This window comes from Bombina bombina, chromosome 4 (genome assembly GCF_027579735.1).
Source record: "Bombina bombina isolate aBomBom1 chromosome 4, aBomBom1.pri, whole genome shotgun sequence".
NCBI classification, from domain to species: Eukaryota; Metazoa; Chordata; class Amphibia; order Anura; family Bombinatoridae; genus Bombina; species Bombina bombina.
Window position 1 is genome coordinate 1,139,455,008 of NC_069502.1, and position 21,976 is coordinate 1,139,476,983.

At 44.3% G+C, this 21,976-nt stretch overlaps 1 protein-coding gene across 1 annotated transcript in view; it reads right to left on the minus strand.

Moving 5' to 3' along the window:
- Positions 1-21,976, minus strand: part of EPRS1 (glutamyl-prolyl-tRNA synthetase 1) — a 327,712-nt gene that overhangs the window by 149,906 nt on the left and 155,830 nt on the right. The window contains exons 17-19 of the mRNA XM_053712775.1: positions 16,481-16,598; positions 649-882; positions 174-433 (exon numbers count right to left, since the gene is read on the minus strand). Of these exons, the coding sequence (XP_053568750.1) occupies positions 174-433; positions 649-882; positions 16,481-16,598 (612 nt within the window). The remainder of the gene's footprint in view (positions 1-173; positions 434-648; positions 883-16,480; positions 16,599-21,976) is intronic.

Consider the following 21,976-nt stretch of genomic DNA (forward strand, 5'->3'; position numbering starts at 1 on the left):
CTAGTAATTGATGATGTTGTGGACTCTATATCTTAGGAAAGAAAAATGCGTAGTCATGATGTAAAATAAAATATCCTAAATTTGAAAACAAAGACATTTGTGAAGGCAGGATCTGAATGTTGAATATACAAATCTAATAATTACACTATTTACATTTAGCTATAAAAACTTACCTGGTTTGTTTTTTTGGACCTTGACCATCACCTGCTCCACCAGCAGAGGAACCATTATTTTGTTCTTTACTAGAATCCTTTTTCTTCTGGCTTTCACCCTGTTTAGCTGGTTTGTTCTGCTTCTCAGACTTGTTGTCTTTTTCCTTTTGCTTTTTGTCCTCAGATCCTGCTGCAGAGACTGGTTTGTACTCTGTTCCCGTCAGGGCTTTGTATTGAGTTTTCAAATCTAGAAGAACTTTCACTGCAGCATCCACCTTACCCTGTTATTTAATAGGGACCATGAGTTTAGTAGAACAATGTTAGATCTAATCACATTTGTTGTAAGTAATGAATGCAGAAATCAAGGTAATTCAAAAGGGTTAACACACTTTTTATTGCAACGGTTTTATTTCTATTTGTTGCATTACAGGTCACTAGCAAAATAAATACTGTTGTCTTTACTAGCCAGAGCATTACACATTGTGCAACAACTTACCTTTTCTGCTTTTTCAGCTTTTAGTTTACGTACTTCCTCCCCCTGTTTAGACACTTTGTTGAACAACTCTTCTGCCTCAGAAAAAATTGAACCATTTGCCTGCGTGCTAGGGGCATTATTTAAGGCTGTTTTTGCAGATGCTGGAGGTTGCCCGGGTTTATACTCCTGTCCAGCCTTTTCCTTATATTCAGATTTCAGAGATAGCAGGCTTTTTACAGCTTCATCAACCTTGTCCTTTTAACACAAAGAAAAAAACAAAATAGAATAAAGACAGAGTAAAATTATATTTAAGGGGACGTGAACCCACAAATTGTGAGTCAGACAGAGCATACAATTTTAAACTTAAATTCTGCTTACCTGATCATTTTCTTTTCTTCTGATGGGAAGAGTCCACAGCTGCATTCATTACTTTTGGGAATTCAGAACCTGGCCACCAGGAGGCGGCAAAGACACCCCAGCCAAATACCTCCCCCAATTCCCTCATCCCCCAGTGATTCTGCAGAGGGAACAAGGAGCAGTAGGAGAAATATCAGGGTGAAAAAGGTGCCAGAAGAAACAAAAAATACGGCCGCCCCTTATGAACAACGGGGGCGGGGAGCTGTGGACTCTTCCCGTCAGAAGAAAAGAAAATGATCAGGTAAGCATAATTTAAGTTTCTTCTTAAACGGTAAGAGTCCACAGCTTCATTCATTACTTTTGGGAAAACAATACCCAATCTATAGAAGACACTGAATGCAAAACGGGCGGGTACGAAAGGCGGCCCCTTCTGAGAGCACCACATCCTAAAAACCCAAAAACTCCTGTAGAAAAAAACTGCTTCACCAGAAGCCAAAAGACAAAAAGGAAAAAGACAGAGATAACTGCCCAACAGTTAAAACCAACAAGGCCCTTGCTAGAGTCTGCTCAGGTTATTAGACTCAACCGAGCCAAAAGCCTCTGAGGAGACGAAGTCCCGCAGGCACGCAGCCCGCAAAGTTAAACTCACCCCCGATCAAAAGAAAGGGGAAACATCCACATTCCCGTATGAAGAAGACTCAGCTAAATGAGTCTGAAAGGACCCTCAGAACCCAAAGGGACTAGGACCAAGAAAAGGAATTCCAAAAGAGTGAACCAGGACAAACAGGGCACCTATAAAAAGACCCTGCCGACCCAGCAAAGCAAAGTGAGGACTTGAAAAGCCCCCGTTACTAACACAAAGGACTAAGAAATGTCCTGAGAACTTAAAAGGAGGAAAGAAAAATCCCTCCCCTACACCGAGTGCTCACTCGCACACAGAATAGAGCAACCGAAAGACAAACCGTCCCCGGGAGTCGCTGAAAAAACAGCATCAGATATCTCATTATGCTCCTCCAAGCTATAGGCGTCCTGCTACAAATAAGGAATAACGACCACAGGTCGCCACCCTAGCTATGAAACCGCACAGGACCTTCTTCAGAGGAAGAACTCAGAAACTGTGCAGGACAGGACCTTCCCAAAAGGGACAGGAAAGGAAGGAACCGAACCCAGTAGAAAAGACTACCTGCCGATGAGGGATCCACCACGAAGCCTCTCATTTAAAGAAGGTGCACAATAACTATGATACGCGGCTAAGATCAACAGATCAGACAGATCCCTGACTCTCGCTCCGGTAACGGACCCAGCACCAAAGTGACTGATAATGTCCGAAGACTTAGGGATTAAAAATCCCCCGAATCATCAAGATCTGAGGAGGGAAAAACATAATTTATGCTTACCTGATAAATTCCTTTCTTCTGTTGTGTGATCAGTCCACGGGTCATCATTACTTCTGGGATATAACTCCTCCCCAACAGGAAATGCAAGAGGATTCACCCAGCAGAGCTGCATATAGCTCCTCCCCTCTACGTCAGTCCCAGTCATTCGACCAAGAATCAACGAGAAAGGAGTAACCAAGGGTGAAGTGGTGACTGGAGTATAATTTAAAAGATATTTACCTGCCTTAAAAACAGGGCGGGCCGTGGACTGATCACACAACAGAAGAAAGGAATTTATCAGGTAAGCATAAATTATGTTTTCTTCTGTTATGTGTGATCAGTCCACGGGTCATCATTACTTCTGGGATACCAATACCAAAGCAAAAGTACACGGATGACGGGAGGGAAAGGCAGACTCATTATACAGAAGGAACCACTGCCTGAAGAACCTTTCTCCCAAAAATAGCCTCCGAAGAAGCAAAAGTGTCAAATTTGTAAAATTTGGAAAAAGTATGAAATGAAGACCAAGTTGCAGCCTTGCAAATCTGTTCAACAGAGGCCTCATTCTTAAAGGCCCAAGTGGAAGCCACAGCTCTAGTGGAGTGAGCTGTAATTCTTTCAGGAGGCTGCTGTCCAGCAGTCTCATAGGCTAAACGTATTATGCTACGAAGCCAAAAAGAGAGAGAGGTAGCAGAAGCTTTTTGACCTCTCCTCTGTCCAGAGTAAACGACAAACAAGGAAGAAGTTTGACGAAAATCTTTAGTTGCCTGCAAGTAGAACTTGAGGGCACGAACTACATCCAGATTGTGTAAAAGACGTTCCTTCTTTGAAGAAGGATTTGGACACAAGGATGGGACAACAATCTCTTGATTGATGTTCCTGTTAGTGACTACCTTAGGTAAGAACCCAGGTTTAGTACGCAGAACTACCTTGTCTGAGTGAAAAATCAGATAAGGGGAATCACAATGTAAGGCTGATAACTCAGAGACTCTTCGAGCCGAGGAAATAGCCATTAAAAACAGAACTTTCCAAGATAACATTTTTATATCAATGGAATGAAGGGGTTCAAACGGAACACCCTGTAAAACGTTAAGAACTAAGTTTAAACTCCATGGTGGAGCAACAGCTTTAAACACAGGCTGGATCCTAGCTAAAGCCTGACAAAAGGACTGGACGTCTGGATTTTCTGACAGACGTCTGTGTAACAAGATGGACAGAGCTGAAATCTGTCCCTTTAATGAACTAGCTGATAAACCCTTTTCTAAACCTTCTTGTAGAAAAGACAGTATCCTAGCGATCCTAACCTTACTCCAGGAGTAACCTTTGGATTCGCACCAGTATAGGTATTTCCGCCATATTTTATGGTAAATCCTTCTGGTAACAGGCTTCCTAGCCTGAATCAGGGTATCAATAACCGACTCAGAAAAACCACGTTTTGATAAAATCAAGCGTTCAATTTCCAAGCAGTCAGCTTCAGAGAAGTTAGATTTTGATGTTTGAATGGACCCTGTATCAGAAGGTCCTGTCTTAGAGGTAGAGACCAAGGCGGACAGGATGACATGTCCACTAGATCTGCATACCAAGTCCTGCGTGGCCATGCAGGTGCTATTAGAATTACTGATGCTCTCTCCTGTTTGATTTTGGCAATCAATCGAGGAAGCAGCGGGAAGGGTGGAAACACATAAGCCATCCTGAAGTTCCAAGGTGCTGTCAAAGCATCTATCAGAACTGCTCCCGGATCCCTGGATCTGGACCCGTAGCGAGGAAGTTTGGCGTTCTGGCGAGACGCCATGAGATTTATCTCTGGTTTGCCCCAACGTCGAAGTATTTGGGCAAAGACCTCCGGATGAAGTTCCCACTCCCCCGGATGAAAAGTCTGGCGACTCAAGAAATCCGCCTCCCAGTTCTCCACTCCCGGGATGTGGATTGCTGACAGGTGGCAAGAGTGAGACTCTGCCCAGCGAATTATCTTTGATACTTCCATCATTGCTAGGGAGCTTCTTGTCCCTCCCTGATGGTTGATGTAAGCTACAGTCGTGATGTTGTCCGACTGAAACCTGATGAACCCCCGAGTTGTTAACTGGGGCCAAGCCAGAAGGGCATTGAGAACTGCTCTCAATTCCAGAATGTTTATTGGAAGGAGACTCTCCTCCTGATTCCATAGTCCCTGAGCCTTCAGAGAATTCCAGACAGCGCCCCAACCTAGTAGGCTGGCGTCTGTTGTTACAATTGTCCAGTCTGGCCTGCTGAATGGCATCCCCCTGGACAGGTGTGGCCGATAAAGCCACCATAGAAGAGAATTTCTGGTCTCTTGATTCAGATTCAGAGTAGGGGACAAATCTGAGTAATCCCCATTCCACTGACTTAGCATGCATAATTGCAGCGGTCTGAGGTGTAGGCGTGCAAAAGGTACTATGTCCATTGCCGCTACCATTAAGCCGATCACCTCCATGCATTGAGATACTGACGGGTGTTGAATGGAATGAAGGACGCGGCATGCATTTTGAAGCTTTGTTAACCTGTCTTCTGTCAGGTAAATCTTCATTTCTACAGAATCTATAAGAGTCCCCAAGAATGGAACTCTTGTGAGAGGAAAGAGAGAACTCTTCTTTTCGTTCACTTTCCATCCATGCGACCTTAGAAATGCCAGAACTAACTCTGTATGAGACTTGGCAGTTTTAAAGCTTGAAGCTTGAATTAGAATGTCGTCTAGGTACGGAGCTACCGAAATCCCTCGCGGTCTTAGTACCGCTAGAAGGGCACCCAGAACCTTTGTGAAGATTCTTGGAGCCGTAGCCAATCCGAATGGAAGAGCTACAAACTGGTAGTGCCTGTCTAAGAAGGCAAACCTTAGATACCGGTGATGATCTTTGTGGATCGGTATGTGAAAGTAAGCATCCTTTAAATCCACTGTGGTCATGTACTGACCCTCTTGGATCATGGGTAAGATTGTCCGAATAGTTTCCATTTTGAACGATGGAACTCTTAGGAATTTGTTTAGAGTCTTTAAATCTAAGATTGGCCTGAAAGTTCCCTCTTTTTTGGGAACCACAAACAGGTTTGAGTAGAACCCTTGTCCTTGTTCCGACCGCGGAACCGGATGGATCACTCCCATTAATAACAGATCTTGTACGCAGCGTAGAAACGCTTCTTTCTTTATCTGGTTTGTTGACAACCTTGACAGATGAAATCTCCCTCTTGGGGGAGATAATTTGAAGTCTAGAAGGTATCCCTGCGATATGATCTCTAGAGCCCAGGGATCCTGAACATCTCTTGCCCAGGCCTGGGCGAAGAGAGAGAGTCTGCCCCCCACTAGATCCGGTCCCGGATCGGGGGCTCTCGGTTCATGCTGTCTTTGGGGCAGCAGCAGGTTTCCTGGCCTGCTTGCTCTTGTTCCAGGACTGGTTAGGCTTCCAGCCTTGCCTGTAACGAGCAACAGCTCCTTCCTGTTTTGGTGCAGTGGAGGTTGATGCTGCTCCTGTTTTAAAGTTCCGAAAGGGACGAAAATTAGACTGTCTAGCCTTAGCTTTGGCTTTGTCTTGAGGTAGGGCGTGGCCCTTACCTCCTGTAATGTCAGCGATAATCTCTTTCAAACCGGGCCCAAATAAAGACTGCCCCTTGAAAGGTATATTAAGTAATTTGGACTTAGAAGTAACATCAGCTGACCAGGATTTTAGCCACAGCGCCCTACGTGCCTGTATGGCGAATCCTGAGTTCTTAGCCGTAAGTTTGGTTAAATGTACTACGGCCTCCGAAATGAAGGAATTAGCTAGTTTAAGGACTCTAAGCCTGTCCGTAATGTCGTCTAGCGTAGATGAACTAAGGTTCTCTTCAAGCGACTCAATCCAAAATGCTGCCGCAGCCGTAATCGGCGCGATACATGCAAGGGGTTGTAATATAAAACCTTGTTGAACAAACATTTTCTTAAGGTAACCCTCTAATTTTTTATCCATTGGATCTGAGAAAGCACAGCTATCCTCCACCGGGATAGTGGTACGCTTAGCTAAAGTAGAAACTGCTCCCTCCACCTTGGGGACCGTTTGCCATAAGTCCCGAGTGGTGGCGTCTATTGGAAACATCTTTCTAAATATTGGAGGGGGTGAGAACGGCACACCGGGTCTATCCCACTCCTTAGTAACAATTTCAGTTAGTCTCTTAGGTATAGGAAAAACGTCAGTACTCGCCGGTACCGCAAAGTATTTATCCAACCTACACAGTTTCTCTGGTATTGCAACGGTGTTACAATCGTTGAGAGCTGCTAAGACCTCCCCTAGTAATACACGGAGGTTCTCCAATTTAAATTTAAAAATTTGAAATATCTGAGTCCAATCTGTTTGGATCAGAACCGTCACCCACAGAATGAAGCTCTCCGTCCTCATGCTCTGCGAGCTGTGACGCAGTATCAGACATGGCCCTAGCATTGTCAGCGCACTCTGTTCTCACCCCAGAGTGATCACGCTTGCCTCTTAGTTCTGGTAATTTAGACAAAACTTCAGTCATAACAGTAGCCATATCTTGTAATGTTATCTGTAATGGCCGCCCAGATGTACTAGGCGCCAAAATATCACGCACCTCCCGGGCGGGAGATGCAGGTACTGCCGCGTGAGGCGAGTTAGTCGGCATAACTCTCCCCTCGCTGTTTGGTGAAATTTGTTCACATTGTACAGATTGACTTTTATTTAAAGTAGCATCAATACAGTTAGTACATAAATTTCTATTGGGCTCCACCTTGGCATTGGAACAAATGACACAGATATCTTCCTCTGAGTCAGACATGTTTAACACACTAGCAAAAAACTTACAACTTGGTTATAATCTTTTTTAGCAAAAAACGTACTGTGCCTCAAAGAGGTACTAACGATTAAATGACAGTTGAAATAGTGAACTGAAAAACAGTTATAGCATCAAACTTTAAAACAACAAAACTTTTAGCAAAGGTTTGTTCCCATTAGTAAAATAACAATAATTAAATTTGACATAAAAAATACAAAGCAACGTTTTTATTCACAGTCACTATAAGAATTCTCACAGCTCTGCTGAGAGAATTTACCTCCCTTCAAAGAAGTTTGAAGACCCCTGAGATCTATCAGAGATGAACCGGATCATGCAGGAAAAATAAAAGTAACTGACTGGTATTTTTTGATGCGTAGCAAAGAGCGCCAAAACGGCCCCTCCCTCTCCCACACAGCAGTGAAGAGAAACGAAACTGTCACAAATAAAGCAAAAAAACTGCCAAGTGGAAAATAATGCCCAAATATTTATTCACACAGTACCTCAGCAATGTAAACGATTCTACATTCCAGCAAAAACGTTTAACATGATAAATAGTTATTAAAAAGGATTAGTGACCTTTAACAGAGTAGTTCCGGTGAAATACCATCCCCAGAATACTGAAGTGTATACATACATGTCATTTTAACGGTATGGCAGGATTTTCTCATCAATTCCATTCAGAAAATAAAAACTGCTACATACCTCAATGCAGATTCCTCTGCCCGCTGTCCCCTGATCTGAAGCCTTTACCTCCCTCAGATGGCCGAGAACAGCAATATGATCTTAACTACTCCGGTTAAAATCATAGTAAAAAACTCTGACAGATTCTTCCTCAAACTCTGCCAGAGAAGTAATAACACGCTCCGGTGCTATTTTAAAATAACAAACTTTTGATTGAAGTCATAAAAACTAAGTATAATCACCATAGTCCTCTCACACATCCTATCTAGTCGTTGGGTGCAAGAGAATGACTGGGACTGACGTAGAGGGGAGGAGCTATATGCAGCTCTGCTGGGTGAATCCTCTTGCATTTCCTGTTGGGGAGGAGTTATATCCCAGAAGTAATGATGACCCGTGGACTGATCACACATAACAGAAGAAAAGGGAAAGATCCAACCTCCCCAAAGAGCTTGGGTTCCATAACCCTAGACACAGACATAATGTACTAACACCTTAATACGTGACTTCCGCGGAAGTACCTAAGCGACCACAAAGCCGTTAGTATCCAATTCCAGAGAAGAAATATTTTCCAACGGAAAAATAATAACAGACATGAGCTTCTTAAAAAAATAAATAAAATAAATCCTTACCAGATCAAATAAAAAGAGGGCAGCACCCGCAGATGAACGCCCAAGAAGAGTGGGTACACCAACAGGACCCGCCAATCAGAAACCCCAATTTTCCAAAGCTCAGAACTGGAATAAGATACTAAAAAATAAAGGAAAATTGAAGACGACCAGGAGATTAACTTCATCCCCACACATCTAACCCAGCTTGCCGTCTGGAACAGAAGACCAAGGATCCCTTAACCTGTTAGTACTGGGATCCTCCAGCACTGCCAAAACATGCCGTAGCAGGACACGAAGGCACGCCAGTCTATAACGAAAAGCAAGACTTCCCTCCGCCGGGGCAACTGACGACCCGACGGTTGGGCCCCTGAAGCTTCAGAGGAGACCGCTTCCCCAGATGGATGACCTGAGCCAGGCGATCCCACGCCTGACGAGCCCCGGTTAGCATAACACTGACAGGTACTCAGCAACAACTCCTCTGGAAGATGTAAATGCGCCAGAGCCATAGATAGAATCTAAATCGGAGACATCCGTCTCCAAAAAGTTAGAATCCTCCATAACTTGGTATATAGAAATTATGGACAGAAAAATAAAAAATGCCACCTGACACCCCCAATGGCTGGGGCACTCACCACCTCCTGAGACCCAGACAGCTAGCGAAACAGACTTCTCTCCGTCGCAACGCAGTCAGGAATACGGAAATGGAGCACAAAAGCGTGACCAAGCATCGTCACAAGGTGCAGCTTGCAGGCCATAGAAAAGTGCGACAAGGCCTACAAGGGCTGAGCAGCCTGAAAAGAAAATGCCATTATTTTCCGATCTAGCCATGGGTCCAAGTAACACTACACATTAGCAGACAGAAACACATAACATGATTTAAGTCCCCCCTGTTCAATAAGACCCCTCAGGAGATATTACCCCTTGATTTCTTATAAAGATAAAGGAGTCCCACTGAGACCCTGACTTCTTCGTTTACATTACTTATTCACATCATCAAAGTAAAAGGAAAGAGGCCCTTCAAGTGTGACAGATAGTAGCCTCGCTTCTGACATAGACTTGAGAGAAGAAAGCATTCAGCAAAACTCGTCGACGCTGATTGCTAAGGAGCTGTTAACATGAGTCGGGATGGTTTTGCAGAAAGACTGTCCCTGCATCTCCGGACTCTAACTTTCATCCAATGCTCTCACTGAGAGGCTGACAGGATTACTTAAAACTCCAGTCCCATTTCGAAGAATACTGCCCTTCATAAGAGGCTATATAAAAATCTTCCGACATTTCTCTGCCAACCTCCTGTGACGAAAGGCAAAGAATGACTGGGGGATGAGGGAAGTGGGGGAGGTATTTAAGCCTTTGGCTGGGGTGTCTTTGCCTCCTCCTGGTGGCCACGTCCTGAATTCCCAAAAGTAATGAATGCAGCTGTGGACTCTTCCCATTTAAGAAGAAAATTAGATAATAGAAGTAAATTGGAATGTTGTTTAAAATCAGAATCAGGAAAGAAAAAAAAAATGTGTGTTTCATATCCCTTTAACTACAGAAATCCCAGTTCCTCTTACATTCATCATGTCAGCACACAAATCAGAAGATTATGGTAGATACATCAGCCTGGCAAAAAAACAGAATTTATGTTTACCTGATAAATTTCTTTCTCCAACGGTGTGTCCGGTCCACGGCGTCATCCTTACTTGTGGGATATTCTCTTCCCCAACAGGAAATGGCAAAGAGCCCAGCAAAGCTGGTCACATGATCCCTCCTAGGCTCCGCCTACCCCAGTCATTCGACCGACGTTAAGGAGGAATATTTGCATAGGAGAAACCATATGGTACCGTGGTGACTGTAGTTAAAGAAAATAAAATATCAGACCTGATTAAAAAAACCAGGGCGGGCCGTGGACCGGACACACCGTTGGAGAAAGAAATTTATCAGGTAAACATAAATTCTGTTTTCTCCAACATAGGTGTGTCCGGTCCACGGCGTCATCCTTACTTGTGGGAACCAATACCAAAGCTTTAGGACACGGATGAAGGGAGGGAGCAAATCAGGTCACCTAAATGGAAGGCACCACGGCTTGCAAAACCTTTCTCCCAAAAATAGCCTCAGAAGAAGCAAAAGTATCAAACTTGTAAAATTTGGTAAAAGTGTGCAGTGAAGACCAAGTCGCTGCCCTACATATCTGATCAACAGAAGCCTCGTTCTTGAAGGCCCATGTGGAAGCCACAGCCCTAGTGGAATGAGCTGTGATTCTTTCGGGAGGCTGCCGTCCGGCAGTCTCGTAAGCCAATCTGATGATGCTTTTAATCCAAAAAGAGAGAGAGGTAGAAGTTGCTTTTTGACCTCTCCTTTTACCTGAATAAACAACAAACAAGGAAGATGTTTGTCTAAAATCCTTTGTAGCATCTAAATAGAATTTTAGAGCGCGAACAACATCCAAATTGTGCAACAAACGTTCCTTCTTTGAAACTGGTTTTGGACACAGAGAAGGTACGATAATCTCCTGGTTAATGTTTTTGTTAGAAACAACTTTTGGAAGAAAACCAGGTTTAGTACGTAAAACCACCTTATCTGCATGGAACACCAGATAAGGAGGAGAACACTGCAGAGCAGATAATTCTGAGACTCTTCTAGCAGAAGAAATCGCAACTAAAAACAAAACTTTCCAAGATAATAACTTAATATCAACGGAATGTAAGGGTTCAAACGGAACCCCCTGAAGAACTGAAAGAACTAAATTGAGACTCCAAGGAGGAGTCAAAGGTTTGTAAACAGGCTTGATTCTAACCAGAGCCTGAACAAAGGCTTGAACATCTGGCACAGCTGCCAGCTTTTTGTGAAGTAATACCGACAAGGCAGAAATCTGTCCCTTCAGGGAACTTGCAGATAATCCTTTTTCCAATCCTTCTTGAAGGAAGGATAGAATCCTAGGAATCTTAACCTTGTCCCAAGGGAATCCTTTAGATTCACACCAACAGATATATTTTTTCCAAATTTTGTGGTAAATCTTTCTAGTCACAGGCTTTCTGGCCTGAACAAGAGTATCGATAACAGAATCTGAGAATCCTCGCTTCGATAAAATCAAGCGTTCAATCTCCAAGCAGTCAGCTGGAGTGAAACCAGATTCGGATGTTCGAACGGACCCTGAACAAGAAGGTCTCGTCTCAAAGGTAGCTTCCAAGGTGGAGCCGATGACATATTCACCAGATCTGCATACCAAGTCCTGCGTGGCCACGCAGGAGCTATCAAGATCACCGACGCCCTCTCCTGCTTGATCCTGGCTATCAGCCTGGGGATGAGAGGAAATGGCGGGAACACATAAGCTAGTTTGAAGGTCCAAGGTGCTACTAGTGCATCCACTAGAGCCGCCTTGGGATCCCTGGATCTGGCCCCGTAGCAAGGAACTTTGAAGTTCTGACGAGAGGCCATCAGATCCATGTCTGGAATGCCCCACAGGTGAGTGACTTGGGCAAAGATTTCCGGATGGAGTTCCCACTCCCCCGGATGCAATGTCTGCCGACTCAGAAAATCCGCTTCCCAATTTTCCACTCCTGGGATGTGGATAGCAGACAGGTGGCAGGAGTGAGACTCCGCCCAAAGAATAATTTTGGTTACTTCTTCCATCGCTAGGGAACTCCTTGTTCCCCCCTGATGGTTGATGTACGCAACAGTCGTCATGTTGTCTGATTGAAACCGTATGAACCTGGTCCTCGCAAGCTGGGGCCAGGCCTGGAGAGCATTGAATATCGCTCTCAGTTCCAGAATATTTATCGGTAGAAGAGATTCTTCCCGAGACCAAAGACCCTGAGCTTTCAGGGATCCCCAGACCGCGCCCCAGCCTATCAGACTGGCGTCGGTCGTGACAATGACCCACTCTGGTCTGTGGAACATCATCCCTTGAGACAGATTGTCCAGGGACAGCCACCAACGGAGTGAGTCTCTGGTTCTCTGATTTACTTGTATCTTCGGAGACAAGTCTGTATAGTCCCCATTCCACTGACTGAGCATGCACAGTTGTAATGGTCTTAGATGAATGCGCGCAAAAGGAACTATGTCCATCGCCGCCACCATCAACCCGATCACTTCCATGCACTGAGCTATGGAAGGAAGAGGAACGGAATGAAGTATCCGACAAGAGTCCAGAAGCTTTGTTTTTCTGGCCTCTGTTAGAAAGATCCTCATTTCTAAGGAGTCTATAATTGTTCCCAAGAAGGGAACCCTTGTTGACGGGGATAGAGAACTCTTTTCCACGTTCACTTTCCAGCCGTGAGATCTGAGAAAGGCCAGGACAATGTCCGTGTGAGCCTTTGCTTGAGGAAGGGACGACGCTTGAATCAGAATGTCGTCCAGGTAAGGTACTACTGCAATGCCCCTTGGTCTTAGCACCGCTAGAAGGGACCCTAGTACCTTTGTGAAAATCCTTGGAGCAGTGGCTAATCCGAAAGGAAGCGCCACGAACTGGTAATGTTTGTCCAGGAATGCAAACCTTAGGAACCGATGATGTTCCTTGTGGATAGGAATATGTAGATACGCATCCTTTAAATCCACCGTGGTCATGAATTGACCTTCCTGGATGGAAGGAAGGATAGTTCGAATGGTTTCCATCTTGAACGATGGGACCTTGAGAAATTTGTTTAAGATCTTGAGATCTAGGATTGGTCTGAACGTTCCCTCTTTTTTGGGAACTATGAACAGATTGGAGTAGAACCCCATCCCTTGTTCTCTTAATGGAACAGGATGAATCACTCCCATTTTTAACAGGTCTTCTACACAATGTAAGAACGCCTGTCTTTTTATGTGGTCTGAAGACAACTGCGACCTGTGGAACCTCCCCCTTGGGGGAAGTCCCTTGAATTCCAGAAGATAACCCTGGGAGACTATTTCTAGCGCCCAAGGATCCAGAACATCTCTTGCCCAAGCCTGAGCGAAGAGAGAGAGTCTGCCCCCCACCAGATCCGGTCCCGGATCGGGGGCCAATATTTCATGCTGTCTTGGTAGCAGTGGCAGGTTTCTTGGCCTGCTTTCCCTTGTTCCAGCCTTGCATTGGTCTCCAAGCTGGCTTGGCCTGAGAAGTATTACCCTCTTGCTTAGAGGACGTAGCACCTTGGGCTGGTCCGTTTTTACGAAAGGGACGAAAATTAGGTCTATTTTTTGCCTTGAAGGGCCGATCCTGAGGAAGGGCGTGGCCCTTACCCCCAGTGATATCAGAGATAATCTCTTTCAAGTCAGGACCAAACAGCGTTTTCCCCTTGAAAGGAATGTTTAGTAGCTTGTTCTTGGAAGACGCATCAGCCGACCAAGATTTCAACCAAAGCGCTCTGCGCGCCACAATAGCAAACCCAGAGTTCTTAGCCGCTAACTTAGCCAATTGCAAAGAGGCGTCTAGAGTGAAAGAATTAGCCAATTTGAGAGCATTGATTCTGTCCATAATCTCCTCATAAGGAGGAGAGTCACTATCGAGCACCTTAAGCAGTTCATCAAACCAGAAATATGCGGCAGTAGTGACAGGGACAATGCATGAAATGGGTTGTAGAAGGTAACCCTGCTGAACAAACATCTTTTTAAGCAAACCTTCTAATTTTTTATCCATAGGATCTTTGAAAGCACAACTATCCTCTATGGGAATAGTGGTGCGTTTGTTTAAAGTAGAAACCGCTCCCTCGACCTTGGGGACTGACTGCCATAAGTCCTTTCTGGGGTCGACCATAGGAAACAATTTTTTAAATATGGGGGGAGGGACGAAAGGAATACCGGGCCTTTCCCATTCTTTATTAACAATGTCCGCCACCCGCTTGGGTATAGGAAAAGCTTCTGGGAGCCCCGGCACCTCTAGGAACTTGTCCATTTTACATAGTTTCTCTGGGATGACTAAATTTTCACAATCATCCAGAGTGGATAATACCTCCTTAAGCAAAATGCGGAGATGTTCCAATTTAAATTCAGATTCAGCCTGCTGAGAAATGTTCCCTAAATCAGTAATTTCTCCCTCAGACAAAACCTCCCTGGCCCCCTCAGGTTGGGTTAGGGGCCCTTCAGAGATATTAATATCAGCGTCGTCATGCTCTTCAGTAACTAAAACAGAGCAGCCACGCTTACGCTGACAAGGGTTAATTTTGGCTAAAATGTTTTTGACAGAATTATCCATTACAGCCGTTAATTGTTGCATAGTAAGGAGTATTGGCGCGCTAGATGTACTAGGGGCCTCCTGAGTGGGCAAGACTCGTGTAGACGAAGGAGGGAATGATGCAGTACCATGCTTACTCCCCTCACTTGAGGAATCATCTTGGGCATCATTGTCATTATCACATAAATCACATTTATTTAAATGAATAGGAATTCTGGCTTCCCCACATTCAGAACACAGTCTATCTGGTAGTTCAGACATGTTAAACAGGCATAAACTTGATCAGAAAGTACAAAAAACGTTTTAAAATAAAACCGTTACTGTCACTTTAAATTTTAAACTGAACACACTTTATTACTGCAATTGCGAAAAAACATGAAGGAATTGTTCAAAATTCACCAAATTTTCACCACAGCGTCTTAAAGCCTTGAAAATATTGCACACCAATTTTGGAAGCTTTAACCCTTAAAATAACGGAACCGGAGCCGTTTTAAGCTTTAAACCCCTTTACAGTCCCTGGTATCTGCTTTGCTGAGACCCAACCAAACCCAAAGGGGAATACGATACCAAATGACGCCTTCAGAAGTCTTTTATAAGTATCAGAGCTCCTCTCACATGCGACTGCATGCCATGCCTCTCAAAAACAAGTGCGCAACACCGGCGCGAAAATGAGACTCTGCCTATGCTTTGGGAAAGCCCCTAAAGAATAAGGTGTCTAAAACAGTGCCTGCCGATATTATTATATCAAAATACCCAGATAAAATGATTCCTCAAGGCTAAATATGTGTTAATAATCAATCGATTTAGCCCAGAAAAAGTCTACAGTTTAAATAAGCCCTTGTGAAGCCCTTATTTACAATCGTAATAAACATGGCTTACCGGATCCCATAGGGAAAATGACAGCTTCCAGCATTACATCGTCTTGTTAGAATGTGTCATACCTCAAGCAGCAAGGGACTGCAAACTGTTCCCCCAACTGAAGTTAATTGCTCTCAACAGTCCTGTGTGGAACAGCCATGGATTTTAGTTACGGTTGCTAAAATCATTTTCCTCATACAAACAGAATTCTTCATCTCTTTTCTGTTTCTGAGTAAATAGTACGTACCAGCACTATTTGAAAATAACAAACTCTTGATTGAATAATGAAAAACTACAGTTAAACACTAAAAAACTCTAAGCCATCTCCGTGGAGATGTTGCCTGTACAACGGCAAAGAGAATGACTGGGGTAGGCGGAGCCTAGGAGGGATCATGTGACCAGCTTTGCTGGGCTCTTTGCCATTTCCTGTTGGGGAAGAGAATATCCCACAAGTAAGGATGACGCCGTGGACCGGACACACCTATGTTGGAGAAAAATGAGACAAAGATAAATCATTTCAGAACTTTTTCCACCTTGAATGTGACCTATAAGCTGTACAACTCAATTGAGAAAAAAGTCAGCTTTCAGGGACTTAGGCAGTTAACCCCAGTCAAGTCTGGTTGCAAAGCCCATAGGAAAAATTTTAATAAAAAATAAATAAATTAACAACACATAGAAAGCCTGGCACTTGTTTGCAAGCAAGCAGCTATATTAAAAGCAAAATGGAAGAATTAGTTACAGTATTTGGCCAAATGGTGATAGCCCAGGACCAAATCAAGGTCTCTTCCTAACTGGGTCCCTAACCTACAGCCACACAAACCATGCCTTCAACCAAACACACCGAGATACAAACACAGGAAATTAACTGCACTCTCAAACCGGACTGGGCACACATCCTGCAACCCTGCAAATCTCACAGCCCTGTTTGCTCACCAGCACTCTAGGGAAGCTGTACAGCTTGTTTGTATCACAGTGTCTTTAGTTGAAAGCATCCACTGTGAAGCTGTTCGTTAGGGACCCAGGGAGGAAGTGACCTTGACATGGCCTTCTGTTTTTCACATAGTTAGAGAGGAATATAGGTAAATTACCTCTTTCTTTATAGCCTCTGCTTTTGTCTTTTCCTTGGAGCCGGATGTTGGCATTTCCTTTGTGTGACCATCTGGGATATAAATCAGCACACACGGTGCCTCCTTACAGCTATGTGGACTAAAAATAAAAAAAAACATACTTAGAAAATGTATACAATATGTCAATCACAAAAAAACTGAATTTATGCTTACCTGATAAATCTCTTTCTCTTGTGATGTATCAAGTCCACGGATTCATCCATAGTTATGGGATATTCTCCTTCCCTACAAGAAGTGGCAGAGAGAGCACCCACAGCAGAGCTGTCCATATAGCTCCTCCCTTAGCTCCACCCCCCAGTCATTCGACCGAAGGCTAGGAAGAAAAAGGAGAAACTATAGGGTGCAGTGGTGACTGAAGTTTTTTAAATAAAAATATACTACCTGTCTTAAATAGACAGGGCGGGCCGTTGACTCGATACATCACAAGAGAAAGAAATTTATCAGGTAAGCATAAATTCTGTTTTCTCTTGTAAGATGTATCGAGTCCACGGATTCATCCATACTTATGGGATACCAATACCAAAGCTTTAGGACACGGATGAAGGGAGGGACAAGACAGATACCTTAAACGGAAGGTACCACTGCTTGTAGAACCTCTCTCCCAAAAATAGCCTCCGAATAAGCAAAAGTATCAAATTTGTAAAATTTGGAAAAAGTATGAAGCGAAGACCAAGTCGCCGCCTTACAAATCTGTTCAACAGAAGCCTCATTTTTAAAAGCCCATGTGGAAGCCACTGCTCTAGTAGAATGAGCAGTAATTCTTTCAGGAGGCTGCTGGCCAGCAGTCTCATAAGCCAAACGGATGATGCTTTTCAGCCAAAAGGAAAGAGGTAGCCGTAGACTTTTGACCTCTCCGTTTACCAGAATAAACAACAAACAATGAAGATGTTTGACGGAAATCTTTAGTTGCTTGTAAGTAGAACTTTAAAGCAGGAACCACATCAAGATTGTGCAACAGACGTTCCTTCTTTGATGAAGGATTAGGACACAGAGAAGGAACAACAATCTCCTGATTTATATTCCTATTAGAAACAACCGTAGGAAGAAACCCAGGTTTGGTACGCAAAACCACCTTATCTGCATGGAAAACTAGGTAAGGTGAGTCACACTGTAAAGCAGATAACTCAGAAACTCTTTGAGCCGAAGAGATAGCTACTAAAAACAAAACTTTCCAAGATAGAAGCTTAATATCTATGGAATGCATAGGTTCAAACGGAACCCCTTGAAGAACATTAAGAACCAAGTTTAGGCTCCATGGCGGAGCAACAGGTTTAAATACAGGCTTGATCCTGACCAAGGCCTGACTAAACGCTTGAACGTCTGGGACATCTGCCAGACGTTTGTGTAAAAGAATAGACAAAGCAGATATTTGTCCTTTTAAGGAACTAACTGATAATCCCTTCTCCAATCCTTCTTGGAGAAAGGACAAAATTCTAGGAATCCTAATCTTACTCCATGAGTAACCCTTGGATTCACACCAACAAAGATATCTGCGCCAAATCTTATGATAGATTTTCCTGGTGACAGGCTTTCTAGCCTGAATCTGGGTATCAATGAATGACTCAGAGAAACCACGCTTTGATAGAATCAGGCGTTCAATCTCCAAGCAGTCAGACGCAGAGAAGTTAGATTTGGATGCTTGAATGGACCTTGGATTAGAAGGTCCTGCCTCATTGGCAGAGTCCACGGTGGAACAGATGACATGTCCACCAGGTCTGCATACCAAGTCCTGCGTGGCCACGCAGGCGCTATCAGAATCACCGAAGCTCTCTCCTGCTTGATTCTGGCAACCAGACGTGGGAGGAGAGGAAACGGTGGAAATACATAAGCCAGATTGAAGGACCAGGGCACTGCTAGAGCATCTATCAGTACCGCCTGGGGATCCCGGGACCTGGACCCCTAACAAGGAAGTTTGGTTTTCTGTCGGGACGCCATCAGATCCAATTCTGGTGTGCCCCATAGTTGAGTCAGCTGGGCAAATACCTCCGGATGGAGCTCCCACTCCCCCGGATGAAAAGTCTGACGACTTAGGAAATCCGCCTCCCAGTTCTCTACCCCTGGGATATGGATTGCTGAGAGATGGCAAGAGTGATCCTCCGCCCATCGGATTATTTTGGTAACCATCATCGCTAGAGAACTCAGTGTTCCTCCTTAATGATTGATATAGGCTACAGTCATGATGTTGTCCGACAGAAATCTGATGAATTTGGCCGCAGCTAGCTGAGGCCATGCCTGAAGCGCATTGAATATCGCTCTCAGTTCTAGAATGTTTATCGGGAGGAGAGATTCCTCCCGAGACCATAAGCCCTGTGCTTTCAGGGATTTCCAGACTGCACCCCAGCCTAGCAGGCTGGCATCTGTCGTTACTATGAACCACTCTGGCCTGCGGAAACACATTCCCTGAGACAGGTGGTCCTGAGACAACCACCAGAGAAGAGAATCTCTGGTTTCTTGGTCCAGATGCAGTTGAGGAGATAAATCTGCATAATCCCCATTCCACTGTTTGAGCATGCATAGCTGCAGTGGTCTGAGGTGTAGGTGGGCATAAGGAACTATGTCCATTGCCGCTACCACGAGTCCGATTACCTCCATACACTGAGCCGAGGAATGTAATGAAGAGCTCGGCAAGTGATTAAAAGTTTTGATTTTCTGACCTCCGTCAGAAATATTTTCATTTCTACCGAGTCTATCAGAGTCCCTAGGAAGGAAACTCTTGTGAGAGGGATGAGAGAACTCTTTTTTTATGTTCACCTTCCATCCGTGAGATATCAGAAAAGCCAACACGATGTCCGTGTGAGACTTGGCTAGCTGGAAAGTCGACGCCTGAATTAAGATGTCATCTAGATAAGGCGCCACTGCTATACCCCGCGGTCTTAGAACCGTCAAAAGGGACCCTAGCACCTTTGTGAAAATTCTGGGAGCCGTGGCCAACCCGAAAGGAAGGGCCACAAACTGGTAATGCCTGTCCAGAAAGGCGAATCTGAGGAATTGATGATGATCTCCGAATAGTCATATATTGACCCTCCTGGATCAGAGGAAGAATAGTTCAAATAGTCTCCATCTTGAAAGATGGTACTCTGAGGAGTTTGTTTAGAATTTTGAGATACAAGATCGGTCTGAAAGTTCCCTCTTTTTTGGGAACCACAAACAGGTTGGGGTAAAAACCTAGCCCTTGTTCATCTCTTCGAACTGGGCGGATCACTCCCATGGTATGTAGGTCTTCTACATAGCATAAGAACGCCTCTCTCTTTGTCTGGTTTGCAGACAATTGAGAAAACATAATTTATGCTTACCTGATAAATTCCTTTCTTCTGTAGTGTGATCAGTCCACGGGTCATCATTACTTGTGGGATATTAACTGCTCCCCTACAGGAAGTGCAAGAGGATTCACCCAGCAGAGTTGCTATATAGCTCCTCCCCTCTACGTCACCTCCAGTCATTCGACCAAGGACCAACGAGAAAGGAGAAGCCAAGGGTGTAGTGGTGACTGGAGTATAATTTAAAAAATATTTACCTGCCTTAAAAAATAGGGCGGGCCGTGGACTGATCACACTACAGAAGAAAGGAATTTATCAGGTAAGCATAAATTATGTTTTCTTCTGTTAAGTGTGATCAGTCCACGGGTCATCATTACTTGTGGGATACCAATACGAAAGCAAAAGTACACGGATGACGGGAGGGATAGGCAGGCTCTTTATACAGAAGGAACCACTGCCTGAAGAACCTTTCTCCCAAAAATAGCCTCCGAGGAAGCAAAAGTGTCAAATTTGTAAAATTTGGAAAAAGTATGAAGCGAAGACCAAGTTGCAGCCTTGCAAATCTGTTCAACAGAGGCCTCATTCTTAAAGGCCCAAGTGGAAGCCACAGCTCTAGTGGAATGAGCTGTAATTCTTTCAGGAGGCTGCTGTCCAGCAGTCTCATAAGCTAAACGAATTATGCTACGAAGCCAAAAAGAGAGAGAGGTAGCAGAAGCTTTTTGACCTCTCCTCTGACCAGAGTAAACGACAAACAGGGAAGACGTTTGTCGAAAATCTTTAGTTGCCTGTAAATAAAATTTAAGGGCACGAACTACATCCAGATTGTGCAAAAGACGTTCCTTCCTCGAAGAAGGATTTGGGCACAAGGATGGAACAACAATCACCTGATTGATATTCCTGTTAGTGACTACCTTAGGTAAGAACCCAGGTTTAGTACGCAGAACTACCTTATCCGAGTGAAAAATCAAATAAGGAGAATCACAATGTAAGGCTGATAACTCAGACTCTTCGAGCCGAGGAAATAGCCATTAAAAATAGAACTTTCCAAGATAACAACTTTATATCAATGGAATGAAGGGGTTCAAACGGAACACCCTGTAAAACGTTAAGAACAAGGTTTAAACTCCATGGTGGAGCCACAGCTTTAAACACAGGTTTAATCCTGGCCAAAGCCTGACAAAAAGCCTGAACGTCTGGAACTTCTGACAGACGCTTGTGTAACAGAATGGACAGAGCTGAGATCTGTCCCTTTAAGGAACTAGCGGATAACCCCTTTTCTAAACCTTCTTGTAGAAAAGACAATATCCTAGGAATCCTAACCTTACTCCAAGAGTAACCTTTGGATTCGCACCAATATAGGTATTTACGCCATATTTTATGGTAAATCTTTCTGGTAACAGGCTTCCTAGCCTGTATTAAGGTATCAATAACTGACTCAGAAAAACCACGCTTTGATAAGATCAAGCGTTCAATTTCCAAGCAGTCAGCTTCAGAGAAGTTAGATTTTGATGTTTGAAAGGACCCTGAATCAGAAGGTCCTGTTTCAGAGGTAACGACCAAGGTGGACAGAATGACATGTCCACCAGATCTGCATACCAAGTCCTGCGTGGCCATGCAGGCGCTATTAGAATCACTGATGCTTTCTCCTGTTTGATTCTGGCAATCAATCGAGGAAGCATCGGGAAAGGTGGAAACACATAAGCCATCCTGAAGGTCCATGGTGCTGTCAAGGCATCTATCAGGACCGCTCCCGGATCCCTGGATCTGGACCCGTAGCGCGGAAGCTTGGCGTTCTGTCGAGACGCCATGAGATCTATCTCTGGTTTGCCCCAACGTCGAAGTATTTGGGCAAAGACCTCTGGATGAAGTTCCCACTCCCCCGGATGAAAAGTCTGACGACTTAAGAAATCCGCCTCCCAGTTCTCCACTCCCGGGATGTGGATTGCAGACAGGTGGCAAGAGTGAGACTCTGCCCAGCGAATTATCTTCGATACTTCCATCATTGCTAGGGAGCTTCTTGTCCCTCCCTGATGGTTGATATAAGCTACAGTCGTGATGTTGTCCGACTGGAACCTGATGAACCCCCGAGTTGTTAACTGGGGCCCAGCCAGAAGAGCATTGAGGACTGCTCTCAATTCCAGAATGTTTATTGGAAGAAGACTCTCCTCCTGATTCCATAGTCCCTGAGCCTTCAGAGAAT